We start from the raw sequence: 22521 nt of genomic DNA on the forward strand, positions 1-22521 counted from the left end.
ACTCTACCATGTCGTGGTCTAGTTGCTAGAGCGTGTGCATGGGAATACCCACAGCATAGGTTTGAACCCTCATCACGGCTCCTATGAATTTTCTCATTGATGCAGTCAATCACAGTGTGATTATTCTCTCTCTCTGTTCTATACTGACTACCCATTACCTGTTACAGTTGATACAGGTTACAAAAGGCAATGCTTTATTTACAGGACAAATAGTGTAGACATCAGAAATGCATATTGCTGATGACATGGTGCAATAAGAGTAACATGTTGAACTTAACTGTTTCACTGCCTATCACACTCCAGAACTTTTAAAAATAGCAAATCAATGAAATCAAGGTACAGGGTATTTATTTGCACATAAAATATGTTATGTGCAATTGTAAGATCTAAACTTCTATAAATATTTATAAAACAAAATATAACGTTTGTATAATGAAAAGCATCGGTACGTGGGGCTATTTCACATTGTGTGAAAAATTTTTGAAGATTAATATGATCTCGATCATGTGGTTTTCATTTTTGTATATAAACACAATGTTACTTTGGGAGAAGATAATTTGATTAGGAGAAATAGTTTGTGCCTTGGGAAAGCCATTGAATATACTTTATATAAAACAATACTTATTTTAGGATTTGTTTTCATTTTGAGTTTGTATGGTTTTAGTTCATCTGGATATGGGCACAACTATCTTTGAAAATGAGGTTTCAAGCTTGGGACATAAGAAATGAGCCAGATGTGGTAACACACTACAGACAGGAATGCCTGGTAGTTGATTATAATATGACAAGCTAAAATTATCATGTTGCACAGTGAAATATGCCTACTGAGCAAAGAGTTCTGGTTGTTTCCAGGCAACCAAGCCACCTGAAGCCAAAGGAAAAGCAAAGTGGACAGCAAGGGCGTTCAACCGTGCACACCCTAGGCAAGTCTAATAAAGCGAGAGGCAGAACCCCCAAGCAAAAACAGGCAAAAGCCAATGAAAGCAAAGAATGGCCTTCCCCCCCCCCCCTCCTCCCAAATCAAAACCACGGCGAATGAGCAGCAAGGTAGAAATTTTGATGTGCCTTGTGTTAACTAAATAACTAATCGCAAAAACTGCAGTGCATCCCACCAGCTAAAAAACACTCCCAAACCTGAGGAAAGATAGGACAGTCTGTGACTGTCTACTTTCTGAAGGGCCTTTCTGAAGGACTTTCTACCTGAAGGGCAAGGACCCCCCGAAGTGAGAAAGCGCCCTGATGGGAATGTTTCCCCAAGTGCCCCAGGAAAGGCAACCCTGACTGCTCAAGAGTCGTACAGTACCTACAGAGTGCACAGAAAACAAAACCTGAGCACATGCAGCTCCAGTACACTAAACTTCTGGCTCACACACACCCATGTATGAGAACAGCCTCAAAGGCAAAACCACTCGAAAACCAGAGACCGGAGTCAGAGCAACAGTGACTACCAGGCACAAACATCAGTATAGAACTGGGAAGGTTGGGCCCGGATGACCCGGGAAAGCTCCCTCCTCCTCCCAGGCAAGATGGGGACAAGTTTTACAAAATTTTGGTTGTTTGTTTTCACTGTGGGAGAGTTCCTTTTGCAATTTTGGGGCTTTGGTTTCATTTTAACCATGCAGTAATCCATTTTGATTTGCCTATCTTTCTGGGTACCTTCCCTTCGATGATGGCAAAGAACCTTGCATTTAAAGTGTTCATAGGACATTGCTCCCTGCACCTCTGAGGAGGCTAGTTTCTGGTTTGTGGTAGGCCAACAGAACTCCGCAACTGATGACACCTAGTATGATAGCTTCAGGGAGGCAATGGGGATCACCCAGAAATTGGTGTTTCATTACATTCAATGCTGGTTTTCTTCATCTGGTTTATGAGTTATTTTATGCAAATAATAAACAGCCAGCATTAGTATAACTCTAAAGCTGTAAATGATATCATAGGCTCTTAGGAGTAAAATATTAATGTTTAATTTGTATAATTAAACAAAACAAGCATTAATGCTTTATTAAAATGGAATTTGAATTAAAGAAACAAATCTGAAGTTCTAATACTTCAGGTAACTACAGTATAGTATAAACATTCTTACTCACCTGACATATCTGTTCTTCCTTTGCACTTTTCTACCACCTGTTTATCAACAGCAATTATCTGGTCAGTAAGTAGGCGTGTGTAGTTGATGTTTTTATACGAGTCGATATACCCTGAATCAAAGGTAGTGGTGTCTTCATTCTTCTCTTTGCTAATATTTGTACCCCCACTGGTAGTGACCGAGTTGCGCTTCATAAGATTTATATTACTATAGGTATCATCTTTCTTCATTGGTACATCAGCATCAGATAAGCTGTGCATGCTACACTGAGCAATGTTTTCAATGCCACTTCCTTTCTGTGAAATATCTGAAGAATCTTTCTTGCTGAATTTAGAATTTTCACTCACACATGACTCCCCTGTGCTATCATCTAAGACATCTTTTCCCTTGCCTGAATTTTCCAGGTGAGAATCGGATTCACTATTCATGTTGGAGCTGCTACTGCTCGGCAAGTCTTTCCCACAGATGTTTGCAACTTTCTCATCATTTTGTTTTTCTTTATTTTCTCCATTGTTTTGAGTTTTATCTGAGCTACACGATCCGTGCTTTTGTGCCTTCTTACCATTTCCACTCACTCCTTCCCCTCCTCCACCACTGTTCTTGCTGTTGTTCCGTGCAATATTGTTATTACCATTCTTGGGTTTTCCTTCAGGACTATTTGATATTTGACTTCGAAGTTGTTTAATTTTCTCAACAGTGTTAAGGAAGAGGTTGTCCTTGACATATTCAGCAGTATACTGCAAAAAGCAGAACAAAACAAGATTAGTAACGATTCACACAGATTTCTACATCCCACTTCATGGTGCCATAGAGTACCACTGCAAGAGAGAATACGGAAAGAAAGGACGGGGGACAGTGAGGAAAAATAATGTATAATACAGGCAGATGCTCCCTGATAAATAGATCTAATAAAATTACATACACACATAATATGAGCCAATGCCTATGGGAGTTGCATCACCACACATCCTGTCATTCAAAAATTATGGCATTTTAAATAGTCAATATTGTTCTGACATGCAAATATGGACTGTTGCACCCAGAAAAATATAAATACAGTACAGGTATATTGTAATAATAATTCTGTAGAGGGCATGAGAAAGAAGGCAACAACCAAATCCAAACTTTCCCATAACACATACATGAACAGTGCTAAATTAGGCCTAAGATAGTGTATAATTAGTCTAGGATGGCTTATATAGGTCTAGGACAGACTAGGTTAAGTTGTATAGTTAATGTTTGGACTTTTATCATGCCATTTGGAGTATTCCAATAGTACAAAATATGAACATTTTAGGTTCAACGGTCCATTTTTGTAAGTTTGACCAATAGTTTCTACAAGTACAATACAGTGCAACCTCAGTTTTCGAATGCCCCTTTTCTCAAATTTTTCGCTTCTGGAGCGTAATTTCTTAAAAAAATTTGATTTGGTATTCGAGGTTTGCCTCGGTGCTCGAGTTTGTTGATACACGTATGGGCCGACCGAGCGTGTGGCACGCTTCAGTTTACCTGTGTCTCCCACCTAGTGACAACCCCGCTTGAATTCTTTGTGACGAATTTCATTGTTTGTGCTTTGTTTCTGAACATAAAAGTTCTTATCCTATATCACTCCATGGATTCCAAGAAAGTCAGTGGTAAAGTTCAACCTAAGAAAATAGTTGCGAGGATAACGATAGAGAAAAAACAAGATAGCATTCATAATGAGAATGTGATGTCTCACCACAGACAAGTGTTAAAACATAGGGAAAAAACAAGTGTCTCTAGACAGGTTGTTAGTAAGACAAGCAAGCAGAGAGCCACAATCAGATCCTAATGGTATGCCTGGAAAACATAAGAGAGAGAGTACCCCAGAAATGTCATCACTGCTGTTATAATGGAAGGGAACTCCTCTTCAAACACTTAACACCTCTCCTCCTCCCCCCATTCCTCACCATCTTCCATATGCCAACAAGAGCCCTCAATAAAGGTAAGACATACTTGTACATACAGTACTGTAGTACAAAATATAAGCACAGTTGTAGCATGTATAAAATGTATTTTTAAGTTAATATTTTTGGGGGGTCTGGAACAGATTAATTCAATATACTGTACATTGTTTCTTATGTAAAAATTTGTTTCGGTTTTCAAAGTTTCTGTTTTTGAATTTTCGGTGTTTGAACCGTCTCTGGGAACGGATTAAATTTAAAAACGAAAGTACCACTGCACCGTCATTTTTAGAAGATGGGTTGTATAACACATTTACCTTCTAAAAGATGGAGAGAAACATAGGGACATCATAGAGGGATGGAGGCAGGAGGGAGCTAAGAATTCCATGGGAGGGTGAGAGGGACTTAATAGGAGGGAAAAAATTAGGAAGAAATTGTCTTAATTAAAAGAAAAGAAACAAGGATGAAGATCAGTTGTCCCTTCCCACACTTGCTTGGCTGGCAAGGTACAAAAAAATCTAATCTCACAAACCTGGCATACCAGTAAGCATGTCGCCAAGCCACATAACAAGCATTCGAATGTTGTAGCCGACATGTGACTTGCCAAGAAGAGGGAATGTATTTACAGTCTGTACTTGAAGTCTAGAGAGGGCATCATGAAATTATGTTGACATTAACCTCAATATTCACGTTATTCCCCATATCCAGCTCACTTCGTAATGCTGGATATGGGATAAATATCCCATATCCAGCTTAGGGGTACCCAGCACATAGGTTCGAATCATCCTCACAGCTACTACTAATTTTCTCATTGATAAATCACATTACTGTGATTTGATAGCCACAACACATCAGAAGATGGAGAAACAATGACATTTTGGTCCGTCCTGGACAATTATCAAGTCTCGTGGTAGAGGAGAGGAAGGAATGGGCAAATATATAAGGAAAGAGTGAGGTGAGGAGCAGGTAAGAAAAATGTATTTTCTAGATGAACGTAAGAGAAAGGTGAAAGGAAGAATAGGATGAAGGGTACGAATGGGACGAGTGTCAGAAAAGGATGAAGGAAGATTGGGATGAGGTAAGGATAAGCAGAAGGTAAGAAAAAGGGGGAAGGCTCAAGTCAGGTCATGTTTGTTAAGTAGGTTGGATGGAGGATTTAAGTATGTACTGTGAAAGGGAGAATCAACAGGAACAAAGACAGGACTAAGGTTCACATTGGGCATGTTGTGTATCTATCAGAGCCGATTCAAAAAGATGGTGTCTGAAGAGTAGAGGCAGGAAAGATTAATTTAGAAGATCAATCTATAGGATGATTAGAGTCGCCAACATGACAGAAGAGAGCATTGTTTATGTCTGAAGACTTAACACTTCTTTAGTGTTCCTTAAGTCTGTCATTTAGTGTACGGCCAGTTTCACCAAAGTATTGGAAAGGAAACAAGAAATAAGTAGACACCAGCAGCAGTAAAAGCAGGAAGAGCAGTATGAACCAGAGTACTGTACTACAAAGAGTGTTAGTTTGTCGAAAGGTGAGCTTTACATCATGATGATGAAGGGTATTAGTGAAATTTTTAAGTTCAGATTTGAAGGGAAGGCAGAGCACAGTGGTACTAGTGTTAGAAACAGGTTTGGGATGAAAGAAATTAGGTTTAGCGTGAGAATAGACACAGTTGATAAAAAGGAAGGGGTATGAAAGGTGAGAGAAAGATTTTCACATAAAAAAAATTCAGAATCAAGAAACTGAGGGTCACTGATGCAAAGAGAATGAAGGAAGAGTGTGACGGGAATGTGATTTAACCACTTAAATCTGTTAACAGAGTGCTGAGGGTGAGAAATCTTTTGTATAAATTCATTGAATTAGATTATATTAATCCTTTAAATTGTACTGTATTTTCATCATCAGATATTCATGTTATGCTGTTACTATTATGACTTTCTCTTTGGTAAATAATTCAACGAAAACTTATGTAAATCAACCCAGCTATAAATGTACTACACAGACATTAATGAATACAATTTTTAATTTATAGTGTTCCAAAGTGGAAATTTATGTTATAAGCCTCTCAAAAGCAAAATGTAAATATAACTGATGAATGTCCTCTGAACTTGCCCTAAAAATATTGGAACTGATGAACTCTGTGCATATTTCTGTTCTTGCCTTGAGTTGGCTCAGGCAACATGAGTTTTCCGCAATGCCATTTTTGCTGACTACCAAACTATCAGTCTTAGTGGCATGCTGACTTTGCTCTCCTTGTATGTGCTTGTGGTTGACAAGGTCAACCACAAGCTGCAAGCATAGTTCCTGTTGTCCGAGTTGCCTGGCGGCCTAAGACTTTGCTGGGAGGCGTGGCAACTTTCAAGACTTTTTTGTTTTCTTGAGGTTTCCTTGGGACAGAGTTCCACTTGTCCCTGGTAATGTGGTCTGGCTCCCAGCCAGCCTGTGGTGCCAAGAGCCCTGCATCAAGACAAAACTGACAGTGGGTTTGGCACTGTGCCTGTGCAGTTTTTGTTAATTAATTACCCACTAAATTTTCACCATAAATTTACTAAAGTGTTCTTGCTGCTTTATGTACTGTTGTGTAGAAACAAAAGATTTTTTTTACAATGATAAATTAATACAAACTAATTCAGCAGTTTTCATTTGAGAAACGAAGAGCATAAACTGGAGTAACTATGCATGTTGTAAATATTGTACAGAACAGGATTTAAGAATTAAGAGTGTTAACAATTTAAAAGAAAATCAAGAAAATTATTTTACACATTAATCACTGCTCCTAACTTGGAATGGTCTTCATGACAAGCCTTTCAAAGCACAAAATTATTTGTATAGCGCAAGAAAACTAACAGAAAACAAATCACTTACTTCCTCATTACAGTGCTTGTGTTTACCCAGCTATGATTACCCACATCCCAGCTGAGTGCCAAATGTAAACCCCCAGGTATGTGTTTCAGACCCTTCACACCTCTTCCCCATAGAGAAGATATTTTTATATATACTGTACTGTGTATGTATATATATATATATATATATATATATATATATATATATATATATATATATATATATATATATATATATATATATATATATATATATATGTGTATGTATATGTATATATGTATATATGTATATATGTATGTATGTATGTATGTATGTATATACATATATACATATATACATATATATATATATATATATATATATATATATATATATATATATATATATATATATATACACACACACACACACACACAAATATGGCATTCCACAATATCCTGGTACAGTAAAACACTAAAGTGATGTTAAATACTGTGCTTAAATGTGGTTTAACTGACAGGAGAAAGAAACACAAATAAACACTAAGAGGAGGAAAATGGCTCCAATCTTTGAAAGTCACAACAAACAACATATTTAACCTTAAAGCAACATCCTCCTCCATGTCCACCATACGTACACCAGGTAGTTTACAACTCATCAAAAGGTAGCGACTAACCAGGAATGTTCAACACTACCCACTACTCGTGGCTAGCACTGGCACGACACCTCAGTGTACCAGCACAAAGACCTTGGCATTCACAATCAAGACCTTCACCAATGTTCTCATACCAACAGTGAAAAATTGCTGTTGTTCATCTATACTTTTAAAGAAGTATGTATGGTTAGATCATTGTAAAAGTGTACGGCATCAGTCAGGCAGCCTACCGTACATACACTGCACAAACCTTTATGACATTTTTCTTTCTTCAAATTTGTTCAATATTTATTTTTCATTTGTCTTATAGCAAAAGGTTCGTTCGGTGTTCGGCAGGTAGGCTGCTCCATTATAACAATCTTTCTTTGTTTCAAATGTGTTCCATATGTTTTGTATTTTTCACTTACGTCTCAATAATGGAGCAGTCTACCTGCCAAACACCGAACGAACCTTTTTGACATTTGTTGTTTTTTCAGAAATTTCATTTGTCTTTCTACAAAAACGTCAATGCTTTGCAACATTCCAGCAGTCACCCCTTTATATCCCAGCATCATTAGCATCTTTAAACAAGAACATAATTTATTTACATCGTCGGAGGCATCCAAGAATGTGCAAGAAGCGACGTGACCCCACCATGTGATGTTGACGTTACTCAAACGAACGTTCACCATACGGGACGATTTGTTGCCTATCAGGCCGGTCATTACCCAAAATGTTCGCCTTTTGGGGCGATCGTTATGCAAGGCACCACTGTATATATAAATATATATACTGTAATTACATTTATTATTCTTTAACAAGTTGCAGTCAACTGCTGCAACTTATGGTGATACACAAGAATATCACCAATCATTACTCAAAAACTAAAATGAACAAATTCAAGATGCAACACTTCTCTTAACTTGCAACAATTTATAAATTCTTCACTTCCTTTGTGTAATGTTATTGCACAACAAAATAAGAAACTTGCCATCCAGTAAAAATTTATAACACGAATTAATACTGCACAAACCACATCTTCTCAAGACATACTTTGTCTTAAAATATAGAGTTCCCCATGCCAACACTTCACAAAGAAACACACTACATCTACTTTAGAATCAACCATAGCCAAGTCCCAGAGCTCACCGAGCAATGCACACCAATCAGATATTCCCCCCTTTCCCCCCAAGAGACTTCCAGACTCTGCTGCATCACTGCAGTCAAAGTGAATCAAGTAGCTCCCCCCTCCCCCCCCCTCCAAACAAACACACACAATTACTCAAGGAGCTAGGAAGAAATAAAGTAGTTGGACCTGATGGAGTTTCACCTTGGGTGCTGCAAGAATGTGCAAACCGAGCTGAGCATTCCACTTCAATTAATATTCCAGATCCCGGTACACGGGAATCTTAGCAGATATATTGAAAAATACAATCGTTCCAATCTATAAAAATGGTAGTCGAGAGGAACCTCTAAATTATAGACACTTATCATTAACAAGCATGGTAGTCAAAACACTAGAAACAATAGTTAAAGCCAAATGGGTTGAACACCTAGAGAATAATGACATAACAATGGACAGACAGTATGGTTTTCAAAACAGGAAGATCCTGTTTTGAAAGGTTGACTCGAGACTTGAGAATGGTCCAGGACGGACCGAAACGTCGTCGTATCTTCACTTTCTAGTGTGTGGTTTGGTCAACAGGAAGAGCCTGTGTAACAAATCTGGTTAAATGAACAAATCCACAAGGGCCGTAATGATCGTTTGAAACCTCATCATGGCCCTCGTGGATTTGTTCATTTGATGCATCACGCTATTGTGATTTGTGTGTGTAAATCTAGTTAACTCTTATGACAGATCCACAGAGATACTACAGGAAAGAGGTGGTTGGGTTGACCGTCTATCTGGACCTAAAAAAAAGGCTTTTGACAGAGTCCCACACAAGAGGCTGTTCTGGAAACTGGAACATGGAGTGGTGACAGGGAGACTTCTCACATTGATGAAAAATTTTCTAACTGACAGACAGATGAGGGCAGTAATCAAGAGACAATGTATCTGACTGGAGGAGTGTTACTAGTGGAGTACCACAGGGTTCAGTTCTTACACCAGTAATGTTCATTGTCTACATAAACAATCTACCAGAAGGAATACAAAATTATATGAACATGTTTGCAGATGATGCTAAGATACTGGGGAAGATAGGAGATGCAGACGATTGTAATGACCTTCAAATTTATCTAGATAAAGTAAGTGCTTGGAGCGACTGGTGGCAAATAGAAATCAATGTGAATAAATGCAATGTTATGGAATGTGTAATTGGAGACAACAGACTACACAAAACTTACACATTATGTGGAACGGAATTACAAACTATTAAAGAATGAGACCTAGGAGTAGTTTAGTAGAGTAAGCTGTCGCCAGAGGAACACAAAGAACATTGAGAGAGGAGTGTATGCATCGCTTTCCAACTTCAAACTTGCTTTTAATTATACGGATGGTGAAATACTAAAGAAACTGTTCATGACTTTTGTGAGACCAAAATTGAAATATGCAGCAGTTGTATGGTGCCCAAATCTCAAGAAGCACATGAATAAATGTGCAACGGCACGCTACAAAATGGCTTTCGGAACTGAAAAACAAGAGTTACAAGGAGAGCCTAAAGGCATTAACCATGCCTAAACTAGAAGATAGAAGAAAAGAGGAGATATGATCACCACTTATAAAAAACTAACAGAAATTGACCCAATTGACAAGGAGGAATTCCTGAAACCAGTAACTTTACAAACAAGAGAACACAGATTCAAGCTAAGGAAACAAAGGTGCCAACAAAATTAGAAAGTTTTCTTTTATACATGATTAAGAGAAGCTTTTAGAAGAGCTAATGCTGTACAGTATTTACAATGATATCCTAAACTTTACAATATTCTATATATGAAGTATTTATCTGCAATCTGAAGATAAGATGTGCCTGGGGGGACACTATCAATTTCTACCAAGGTTTCCAATCATTAGCTATATTAAGAAAGTTTAAACTTCCCTAATTATAAAGTTACAAAAGACTAAACATTTTATCTGGATCATCTTGCTGACTGTGGCTATCAAACAAGTGCATTTATGAGAGATGGTCAGTTTGTCGAGTTATAATGAAATGCCTCTGTGGATCCTTTGTGGATCCTTGTGCTTACTACCTGAATACTGTAGCTCCACCTAATTCAATCCATGCCAGGCACTTGCAAGCAATTGTAAGCCTACTGGTGAACCCCCCCCCCCGACCTCTAATGAGGCACAAGGAGCAGGGGGGAATCCTGAATCACCCTAAGAAAAGGCCACCAGAAAGGTGGGTTAACCAAAATACACAATCAGTAAGGTAAACAAAGAATAGAAAATGAGATCAAGAACCCCCCTTAAATCAGAACCACCACACAGTCATGAAACAGTTTCGTTGTTAGTTCCATGTCTGCACACCTTCCTACTCAATCCCCCTAGCCCTGTACCTCAGTCATTTAGCCAGGAAGACAATAAACCAAAGCCCCTGAATGCAGAAGAAAGTGTCTTGAGGAGTCACCAAGGACTCACCAGAAAGAAGCATTTCATTACTGTGCATTCAATACTGCTTTTCTGAGAGTGATCTTTTCACTCTTTTTCTGAGATTAGTGGCTATGTAACTAGAGAGAAAACCAAATGGGGTACTTGCCAGGGGTGGAAGAGTGCCACAGAAAGTAACCCTCAAGAAAAAGGGAGTTTGGGACAGTTAAATCATCACCAAGACACACAAGCCTGGCACAGACCAAAAAAGTTCACTAAGGAACAAGCTGCCAGCACTGTTGGACAGCCAAACCCCGAGCCTGAATATCTACCAAAGACATTAAAACAAATGCAGATAGAGCAACCAACTTACAAAACACCAATGGCCCAAGGGTAGACCACAGGCTAACTGAACTTGAAGATACTGCAGACAACCCCGAGACAAATGGGCCCTGGAACAAAGAACCTGGACGGAATACTGGGTCCACAACGAGTCCCTCCCCTACCCATACCCAGATGATAAAAAAACTTTGCATAAAGCTTCAGGGAGTCACATGGGGCTTTCCCCAGAAAAATGAAGCATAAAAACCATGTTAAAGGCAGTTTCCTACAAGATGAAAGTAAAACTAAAAATAAGCAAAGAAGGAAAAGAGAAAACTGCAAAGAGTAAATAAAGGAAAGAGAAATATATAACGGAAAACCAAATTACACACACACACTAAGAGTTAGGGACAGAAAAGATAGAAGACCACAAGGGACAGATAGACAAGCGAGATCATGATTGCTAGGAAAAATACAGCATTTAACTATACAGTATACTGAGAAAGGCAAGTGTTGACAGCAACAAAGCCAGGACTAAGATTCATGTTGAGTACAAGATTCGATTCAACAAAACCTGCATTTGTGGAGAGTAGAGGCAGGAAAGAGTATTTTGGAAGACCAAGCTATAGTATACAATGACTGGAGTCCCTAACATAACCGAAGAGAGCATTGTTGATGTCAGCAAGTTTACAGTTGTGTTCTAAAAGTCTACATCCTATATATTCAGTTCTCTCATCAGATGCACCCACACCTGGGCATCCCACTGACTATTAATATGCTACACAGTACCCACTTTCTTTAATGAAATGGAGCACTGGTATAAACAGAATGCATTAGACAAAGATACAGTAAAACATAAAAATATAATATACTGTATTATATAATGTAAACTAAGTCATTACAACAGACTAAATGGGTTCCCAAAAAGAAAAAAAAAAAAGAAGACACACTACATGCTTAGAAGTGCTATAACAACAATATGGTAAATTTTGTGCTCAATCAGGTGACACTGACTTATATTTTTGTTTTAGACTCTAGTTATACCTGTACTTGAATGGTGAACCAAGGAAAACTATCACTCCAAATACTAATGATGGAAAAAATTAAATAGGCTAGGCATCTTCCCAATAGGCAAGTAATGCAGCGACAGTCTTGGCAAGCACAATGAACCTCTCTCCAAGCGCCCTATTCTTGGCTCTCTTGCAGTCTAGGCACACAGGTAGGATAAATGAAAAGCAAGCAACTCATTCTTACATTCTGAGCAATATCTGCAAAGCCAGTTCACTTGTACAGTGTAGAAAATCTATACGAGACTATACAAACAGAATTTAAATGATCTAAGGACATACACCACATACTTCAAGACCTCCATAGTTGGATAGAATTGTCACAAAATGCAACCTGCCCTCAGGGAGGAAATCCGCTCATGGTAATGGATTCAGAACGACTACATAATTAGTTCTTATTTACTCTATCCATGGTTAGGTTAAGGTTACTTTGGTTAAGATTCGGTTAGGTTTCAATACATTTGGTCATGTTAATTAATATGGTATAATAGTGACCAACATGTAAAATATGGAATTAAAAAAATTTAAAGTGTACCCTGGATATTATTTACAGAAACAAAATTCTTCAGACCATTTCTAAGAAATCATTTTCAGCACACTTTTTATATTTTAAACCAATGATTTATAATATTTGAGATTAATATCTGTTTAGGACAAAGGTTCACTTGCCAGTTTACAAGTAGACTGTTACTAGAACCATAATATGCTTTCAGACCATCACAAATATCTAGACAACTATCCAAGTAGTTTGAAGGGGCAGTTGATTGCTCATGGTAATGGATTTGCTCCAAAGACAGGCATCAAAAAATGGCAGAAGCTTTAAATATACTCCAGTGAGTATATTCAGTATACTCACTCATGTTCCATACTGGAACACAAGAGGTATCTGGTGTAATATGAAAAAGAATAAAAATTAGAACATTCAGTTTTCTTTGACTAAGTTTCAAGAATAAGCTACAAAAAATAAATTTATTATCAAATGTAAGGGGTTATAATGTACTATATTTCTTTGTTGTTTTAAGCAGATATTTATGATGTAATGACTGGCATTTTACATATATAAATTTAATTTTACTGTTTTCATTTTATTGTCATTATGTTTGTTATACAATATAACCCTCGTTCAAGCTTTATGTGTATGAGAAAAGAGCACGAGTGTGTTGGATGTATTCCAAGCACTTTTGTTTACAAGAGAACATAACGACATTTTAAAGCTTTGTCTCACATCATCTCTCTCGATCCCTCCTCAGAGAAGCCGCTGGAGAGTGAGGAAGTCGTGGCACCAGCTGTGAGGTGTTTACCCTAGGTTCACTCTCCTAGCAATGGAAAGTTCTTTAATTATTCGGGTTGAGCGATAAACACACATTTGTCAGCTTATTTCATGAGTTTAGCAAATGTCCTAACAGTACATATGCAAATACACAAAGAGAATATAAACAAGTTGGTTTCAATTCTTCAATTCAAAATGTGTGTTACCTGATTAATGAATCTACCTTCAAAATATTTTCATTCCAAGAGTAAGAGAGAATGTTTGCATGGTGTGTTTTCTTCAATGAACCCTTGAACAATGTGAGTTGTACTGTATTTATTAGTATTTTTATTTGACCCTTACATTGCATTGTGGGTCATACTTTGAACTCTTTCCGAGTATTGTATTAGATATAAATTTAACACTTTCGCCCGGGCATGATGCAGCATTGCGTCATCAGTTTACTGTCGGTAATACCGGGGATGACGCAGCATTGCGTCATCCACTTTAAATAATCGCCAAAAATCAGGTTTTTATCCGATTTTTTTGAGACTGGTTTTAAAATGTGCGCCGATGTCTTCCCATTTTCTTTGTTGAGCCTCGTGGCCCTCAGGTGGCTTGGCACACGCCGTGGGCCCATTGTTTTCGCTCCACTGTTGTGACCAATGTCGCCTCCCCTCGCATTTCAAACGTGTGAACATTTCGGCTATTTTCCGTGGCTATATTTCTTACTGCGGCTTTAGAAACTATCTACCCTTACTCCACGATGGATAGTGATCATGAACAAGGCCCTTCCAGGAAGAAAATTGCGAAAGAAAGGCTTGAAAAGGGAGGGAATTGGGAGTGTAGCTGGAAGGCGTCTGAGCGCTCACTCGCGGCTAACGCGTGGCCCGTCTTCAACTCGTCGGCGGTTGGAGCGTGACCAGGTTTTATATTTTATATGCTAATGTTCCTCTAGAGAATTCTATTGCGAACCGATTGAGACCAAAATGAAAGACCTAGGACAAAAATTGAGGTGACCAGAGTGAAAATAGTGAAAACATTTTATCGCGTTTGCGCGCTCCTGGGTAACTCGTTCGCACTTTCTCTGTTTGCTGCGGGTAATTAGCCGGGCTTTTGGAGTCTATATGCATTTAGTGCTGTAGAGAATTCTATTGCGAACACAATGAAACCAAATTTAATCTCGTAGGACGAGAATTAAGGTGACAAAGTTGAAGAGAGTATACACTTTTCAGAATTTACGCGCGCTCCCGTGACACCCTGGGTCCCATATCGCACAGTTGAGGGGTGGCGCGCGGGGTGCGCGAAAGTGTTAATATTGTGTATATATATATATATATATATTGAATTTGAATAACAAACGGATTAATTGGGAACAAATAAACCAAGACCTTGCAGAAATATGCGGGGAAAGACAGCTTGATAATGCAAACTTAAACTAGTGTTTTGAGAAAGAAGGCACAGTAGCACTAGAAATATTTGCAAGTCACATACCACTAAGGAGAAAGAGGAGAAAAAACATTCAAATTGTAACGAGAACCACATTCCTGGAAAAAGTGAAGAAAAATCACAGTATCTCAAATGCTCCACTCTATCCCAAGACTGACAAAGAAAGTTATGCAGAGAAATAAACACAATGGAACTAAAGTTGCAACAAGCATATAAAATACTGTATATAAAATCCTGGAGACGAGAGCAAAAGGCCATAAGTGAAAGAGGAATCCAAAATACTTTTTCTCCTATGCAAAATCTATAACAAAAACTACATCTAGCATTGGGCTCTTGAACAAGGGTATTGGAATTTTCACAGATGACAACAAAGAAATGAGTGAAATGCTGAGGCAACAGTAAGAGTTTGTTTTCAGCGAACCACTTAACACATTGAAGATCAATGATCCAAACGAATTCTTTATGAACGTGATGCCACCATCGAATCATATATTAGATGTCACCCTAATCTCACTGAACTTTGAAGTAGCCTTACACAGCATGGCCATACACTCTTCACCAGGCCTGGACTCTTGGAATTCTATATTCATCAAGAATTATACCATGAAAAGCTTATTCCCCCAAGGTATTGTGCTTGCTCTGATCCTTATTCTCATCCTCATATCACACAAACAATAATACAAACTGTAGTACTGAATCATTCTTTGCAGATGGAACTAGGATTTTCACGAGAGTAGACAATATAGAGAACACGGCAAACCTCCAATCTGATGATAAGTCGTTCAATGGGCCACAGAAAATAATGTTTAATGATTAAGTTCCAGTTACTGCACTATGGAAAAAATTAAAAATATAAAAACAGAAACCACCTAAAATGCAGTTAAACCACACTATTGAAAGAAGAAGCCATGTAAATGATTTATAATTACAGTATTCATAAACGGCAAAAGGTTGCCGTTTATGATTACTCATGTTGGAAGACCTTATTTTTAAAGAATACAAATTAGGTGTCACAACTGCAAGAAAAATGACAGGTTGGATAACACAAATCTTTCAAACGAGATGCCACACCAACGTTGATACTGTACTTTTTAAGACACTAGTACTCTCAGAGTGCAATACAGTAGTTGCACACTGACAGTCCCATTCAAAACAGGAGAAATTGCTGACCTTGAGAGCATGCAAAGATCTTTTACTATTAAAATCTATTTGATAAAACATCTAAGTTATTGGGACCACATAAAAATTTTAAATCTGTATTACCTAGATTGCAGGTGGGAGAGATCCACAATAATTTACACTTGGGAATTTACTAGAAGAACTGGTTCAAAGTTCTGCACAAAGAAATAATGCTACACGAGTCCAGAGAGCATGACAATGTGCAAAATAGCTCCAATGATAAGCATTGGTGCAATAGGCATGCTGAGAGAGAATTTAATCAACATCAAAGGCCCAAGACTTTTCAACACTCTCCCGCTACACATAAGTGACATAACTGGCCGCCTTCTCACAGTGTTCAAGAGAGAACTTGATAAACACCTTCAAAATGATACTTCAACCAGGCTGTGACTTATGTCAGGCTGCAAGCAGCCACATTAAACAGCCTGGTTGACCAGACCACCAACCAGAAGGTCTGGTTAGAGATTGGACCACAGGGTCACTGATCCTCAGAATCATTGATGGGTATACCCTACCTTATTTATGCAAAAATGTTCCCATTACACAAGCCCTCCTCAGTAAGAAAATCAGTAGGAGCCATGAGGAGGAGGATTTGAATCCGCACACTTAGTACTGTAGAATGATACAGGGGTACACACTTAAAACAGTACATTACACTGTAGATAATAAACTACATGATCAAACATTAATATCACAGTGACCTAAGGACCAGTATCCAGTCAACCAGGCTAAGTACTGTACCGTGTCCCTAAATCAGTTGAAAATCCCACCAATGCATGCCAAGAGACCACGCTATATTGCACATTAACACAAAAGTGGTTAGAAATGAACACGGCACAAAACACTAGAGTGACTGGTGCTGGTGACCTGCCAGTGCCTACCCATTGTACAGGTTGGACCTGTATGTACGAGGAATGTTAATAATGGTGCTCAATAGTGGTAAATAAAATAGGTGGTTATAATATAGATAATAAATGAATTAAAAATGTTCTGCCTATGCTCATTAATTTGAATTACATGGAACCCACTCCCATTGGAGTTAGCCAAACATTCAAGTTAATAAATTTTTTACCCAGAATACCTGTACTGTATCTAAAATTTATAAATTTAAATTTATTTAGATTTCTTATTTGACAGAAATCACTAACCCAAAATTTCTATCCAAGTTAAAGTCAAGCACTAACAATGAATTTATTAGTTTCACAAACATGAATTAACTTGGATTTTTCCAAAGTCGGGTTATAGGAATCCAAATTACCAAGCTCCGACAGTAGTTAACAGGTATTGCAATCCCATTTTCAATAAAGCTATTTTGTGCCTTTGCCAAGCATACTGGTCTCATAAGGAATAATTTTATAGTGCATAGATTTGGAACTAGTCCCTCTTAATATTTTCCAGATGTAGATCATCTTTTTCTCTCTCTCCCCCCCCCCCTGCACTCTAAGAGTATAATTTGAAAGATTTTAAGCAGTCCCAGTAAATTAAATATTTTATTGAAGGTATTTGGGTAATAAAGGTGCTTGCAATTCTCCAGTTTTGAATAGGGTAGTTGATGTGTAATGAATTAGTACGGAGTGTCTTAACAGTGACTGAACACTTGGCCTGTCATAAATCCAGATGCCAACATATTTCGGTTACTGTGTTGCAATATCTCAATAGGTATTGTACCCACATAACAAACTGTGATATAACTTTAAAGATAAGCAACTCATTGTTATACATATCATGTTTTTTGTATTCTTATATTATTTGAATACAAAATATTTAAATAGCTGGATATTGGCAACTTTTCCCAACCTTTTTTTTTTCTCAATCTGGTTTAACCTGACTAGCTTACTCTTGATATTAGATAATAAAACATTTTTCTACTAAAAAAACAAAGGACAATTTCTTAAAATCTTTAGTTGGTGAGAGATCATACAAAATCATAAAGTGCATTGTACAATATAAAAAAGATAGCATTTTTACTAAAAACTTCTTTCTGTAAAATTCACTTGGTTGTTCCCTAGGCCTAAAATAAGAATGGCTGTGGAATTTGGCCACGATTGGCAAGTCAGACAATATGACATTCTGACAAGTGCCAATAGGAATGCTTCAAATGGTCCTTAAATGGTCATACAGCACAAGAAATAAACTTTCCAGTTTAATACGGCCTTCAGAAATGTCAAAATACATATCCAGTTTAATACGGCCTTCAGAAATGTCAAAATACATCTCGACACTTTACCATGCCCTTCCTGGCATCACTAGTGACCAATGGAGGTACTCACAGCAATGATTCTATGGGCCAGAAACAAACTGCCACCAGAGGGCAGCACCTTGCTCACAATAGGACCACCAACATACATACTTCCCGATTCCCTTCAATCAATCAACAACAACATACTTCCCAATTCTCAAAACAATCCTACACTTGGGAAGCATGGCAACAAGGGAGGAAACAGGAGCAACCTAGCTTGTGCATTCTATATGATTTTCAGATTTAATGAAAAAAAAAAAATATCAAGTACATTTCTGTTTACAGCAAGGTACCAAAATATTGACCCATGGGAAAATCAGTCTTGATACAATTACAATTTTTTTAGGATTTTCCATTTCATTTCTCATCGCATCTTCAGAAAGGCATACTGTATCTTCATTAGAGAATGTTCAACACCGGACAACAAAAATAATTCCAGAACCAAGTCAACTGTCTAACCAGGACAGGTCGTGGGCCACAGGGAGAAGAACACTGCAAACCCGACATATAGAGCTAATCTCATCGAAACGTTCAAAATACTAAACAATTTGAAGGATGTTGATCTGGACAACTACTACAAAAGGTCAGATGTAATGCAAACAGGGAGTAACGGTTTCAAGCTCAACAAGCGAGTGTAGCACTGAACACAGGAGATGCTTTTTCACCCACTGGGTTATAAACCCATGGAACTACATGTGCGTATTCAATGAAGCCATAACTGCCAAAATTCTGCTGAACTTTAAAATCCAGCTTGAAAAAAATCAGGACAAATGGGGGGGGGGGACCTTTGAAAAACCACCAACTTCCTGTCCTCATCGAGGCCACTAGTGTTAGTGGACCTTAAGTAAATTCCAGTAAATTTCATTGCATTGGTTACTCAATTCTGATTAGGCCTGTTATTTTTCCTGTTATACTGTATCTAAACAGTACAGTGCCATCTAGGACATCAAGGCATGAACACAAAAATCGGGGCCTAATAGCCGAGTGGAGAGTGCTCTGAACTTGTAATTCTAAGGTCCGGGTGCTCTGAACTTGTAATCCTAAGGTCTGGGTTTGATTCCCAGTGATGGCAGGAACAAAATGGGTAGAGTTTCTTTCACCCTGATGCCCTTGTTACCTAGCAGTAAATAGGTACCTGGTTGTTGGACAGCGGTTACGGGCTGCTTTCTGGGGGTGTGTGTGTGTATGGAAAAAAAAATTAGTAGTAAAAGTTAATTGATTGACAGTTGAGAGGCGGGCCGAAAGAGCAGAGCTCAACCCCCGCAAGCACAACTAGATTAATACAACTAGATGAACACACACAGTAAAGCACCTAAATTGCTGGGACCATCTCAAAGTACTCAAAATGTACTCTGGAAAGGAGATGAAATCACATTACATATACAGTATAGTACATGGAATATACAGTACTAGAAGGCCAAGTCCCAAATATGCATAACAAAATAACATCCTGTACTGAAGGATAACATATTAATTACTGGAGTAGGAAATGCAAATCAGACTAAGTGAAATATAGAGGTGCCACTGGCACAGAGAGCATTGTATAAATTGTATAAACACCAGACGTCCACAGTTCTTCAGCCTCTTCCCATCAAATAAAAGGAATACAGTATTGCTACGGTAGAACACAAGTAGTCATTTTAAGAGAAAATTGGGCAAGTTCATGCAGGAAGTGCCAGATCAGCCGGGTTATGGATATGTGGGGCTGCAAGCCTCTCCAAGGAATAGCCTTTCAAATCAATATTACAAGACGAGCATGGCCCCAGGATGGGCTATGGAAGTAGAAGAACTAAAATTTACTACAGGTAAACTACAGTACAGTACAGTTTACTGTACCTAAATGGCAGAGTACCATGTAAGCCTGTACAATATTTAACAGTCCCAAACCACATATTGTGCATGTCTTTTGATGTTGCTGTATAGTTTGCTTTCCAATCATGAACTGAATAGTAATTAAAATTTTTGTTGGCATGGCATATGACGCTGAATAGTGTCATGCCACATTCCCAAATTAATCCTAACCCAACTTATCTAGAAGAGCATGGCAAACTGTAGGAGGCAAGTTGAGAATGGAGCAACTCAAAACAAAAAAAAACACAACAAAAAATTATTTGCTCAAAGAAATAAGAAATACTGTAATTTGCATTATAGTTAAACAAATTATTAGTGTAAAATTCTCTAATATTTCCATTCAAAAACAAAAGTCAGCAGTAAAGCTGCTGCACCTATTGCTTTCACTGTTTGCTGGATAATGTTCATTGATTTAATACTGTACTGCTTCCAGATGAGTGAAAGCCATTACAGAAGTTAACACATTTATTTATGGTACATTTTTGTATAACCAAATAACCCCAGGCTTCTTGTCCTTGCCGAGACCACTGAAAATGGTGGCATTCAGTTCCTCATTGTGATGTTTTAATATTTGTTAGAGAAACATTTTCTCTGCCTGATAACACTACTGTATAACCTTTTTAAATTAGCTTCACGATTGTAACTTGTGAGAATAAAAGCAGGGGCAATGTAGAGTTCAGTTATTGTATATAAATCACACAAGTATGAAGAAAGCACGTTTTACTTGAATGCCACCATTTTCAGTGGTCTCGGCAAGGACCTGTCCTTGCCGAGACCACTGTGCTAAATTTCAGAGAGGAAATTCACCAATAAACTTGCGTTTCAAAACCAATTTTATCTAGAATAATTTGTCACAAAATAAATCACCACCGTACGTTTCTTATTCTTACCTGACCTCCGTGGCCATCGAACACTCCAAAGAAGGACATTTTCTTCTCCCCAACGTCCACATCTTGCATTATACTGAACCGATCTTCCATGTTCCCCCGGCGGCCCTGCATACCATACAGTCCCACAATTCCGTCTTTAAATTCCCAGCCAACATTATCACTTCCGAGAGCCCCGGACACCAGGTCAAGGCTGCTGATGGTCTTGAAGGTGGTGCTGGTGACGGAGTTGAGACCCAGGACGTAATGGGCCTTGACCATCCACTGTCGCATCAAGTGACTGCTGCTCTGCAGGATCACACTAGCCACTATCACCAGGAACATGAGGAACATGAAGGGCCCAGGCTGGAAAATCTTTGTTTTGAAGCTCTCTCCTGGGCCCGGGACGAGGAACTCCACCAGCCTGGAGGTGGTGAGCCTAAGGTAACGGAGGGTGATGTGGGCGTGGGCGGTGAAGAGCTCGCACACGATCTCGTCTTCCATATCGTCGTCCATGGTGGTGGTGGTGGAGGTGACGAGGAGCAGAGGCTCTCGGTCGAACAACTCTCAGGGACCAACTGAGACCAAAATAACCCGAGGTGGGGGGGAGGTAAACCTGCGTCTGCAAGCCGCCGCTCGCTTGTCCGTTCTCCAAATTTAACTGCCGGGTGATATTAAGTCATGGCGAGGCAGCAGCAGCAAGAGCGTGGTGACGTACGCGCCCGGCCGGGGCTAGTCTCCTGTTCACTGAGGACGGCGGTGCTGCTACACGGGAAGAAATGCGAGAGTTGGTGCGGCCATCACCACCCTGGCGGAGACACTCTGACGTCACGTGTTTACAGGCCAGGGCTCGCAGGGGGAACTCCTCAATCCCAGGAAACGGCTCCTCCCCTTAATTAACAATCATCATTCCCCTCAAGGCCTTAACCCTCCTCGCGTTAACCTCTCCCCCACCCCCTCTCCTAGCCCTTACCCTTCCTTGGCCGTTCACCCCTTAACTTCCCTGGCCATTCACCCCCCAAATCTTACTCTTCCCAGGCCGTTCATCCCCCAGCCTTTACCCTTCCCAGGCCGTTCATCCCCCAGCCCTTAACCTTCCCAGGCCGTTCACCCCCCAGCCCTTACCCTTCCCAGGCCGTTCATCCCCCAGGCCTTACCCTTCCCAGGCCGTTCATCCCCCAGCCCCTTAACATTCCCTGGCCGTTCGCCCCTCCTTACCCTTCCCTGGCCCTTCACCCCCCCAACCCTTACCCATCCCAGACCGTTCACTCGCCAGCACTTACCCTTTCCCCTGGCCCGTTCACACCTTAG

The 22521-nt window shown here is 39.1% G+C and overlaps 1 protein-coding gene across 1 annotated transcript in view; it reads right to left on the reverse strand.

Moving 5' to 3' along the window:
• Positions 1-22034, reverse strand: part of LOC123768765 (uncharacterized) — a 34564-nt gene extending 12530 nt beyond the window's left edge. Inside the window, exons 1-2 of the mRNA XM_045759578.2 lie at positions 21235-22034; positions 2088-2823 (exon numbers count right to left, since the gene is read on the reverse strand). Of these exons, the coding sequence (XP_045615534.1) occupies positions 2088-2823; positions 21235-21726 (1228 nt within the window). The 5' untranslated portion in view covers positions 21727-22034. The remainder of the gene's footprint in view (positions 1-2087; positions 2824-21234) is intronic.
• Between the last annotated feature and the right edge of the window lie 487 nt (positions 22035-22521).

This window comes from Procambarus clarkii, chromosome 1, assembly GCF_040958095.1.
Source record: "Procambarus clarkii isolate CNS0578487 chromosome 1, FALCON_Pclarkii_2.0, whole genome shotgun sequence".
Lineage (NCBI taxonomy): Eukaryota > Metazoa > Arthropoda > Malacostraca > Decapoda > Cambaridae > Procambarus > Procambarus clarkii.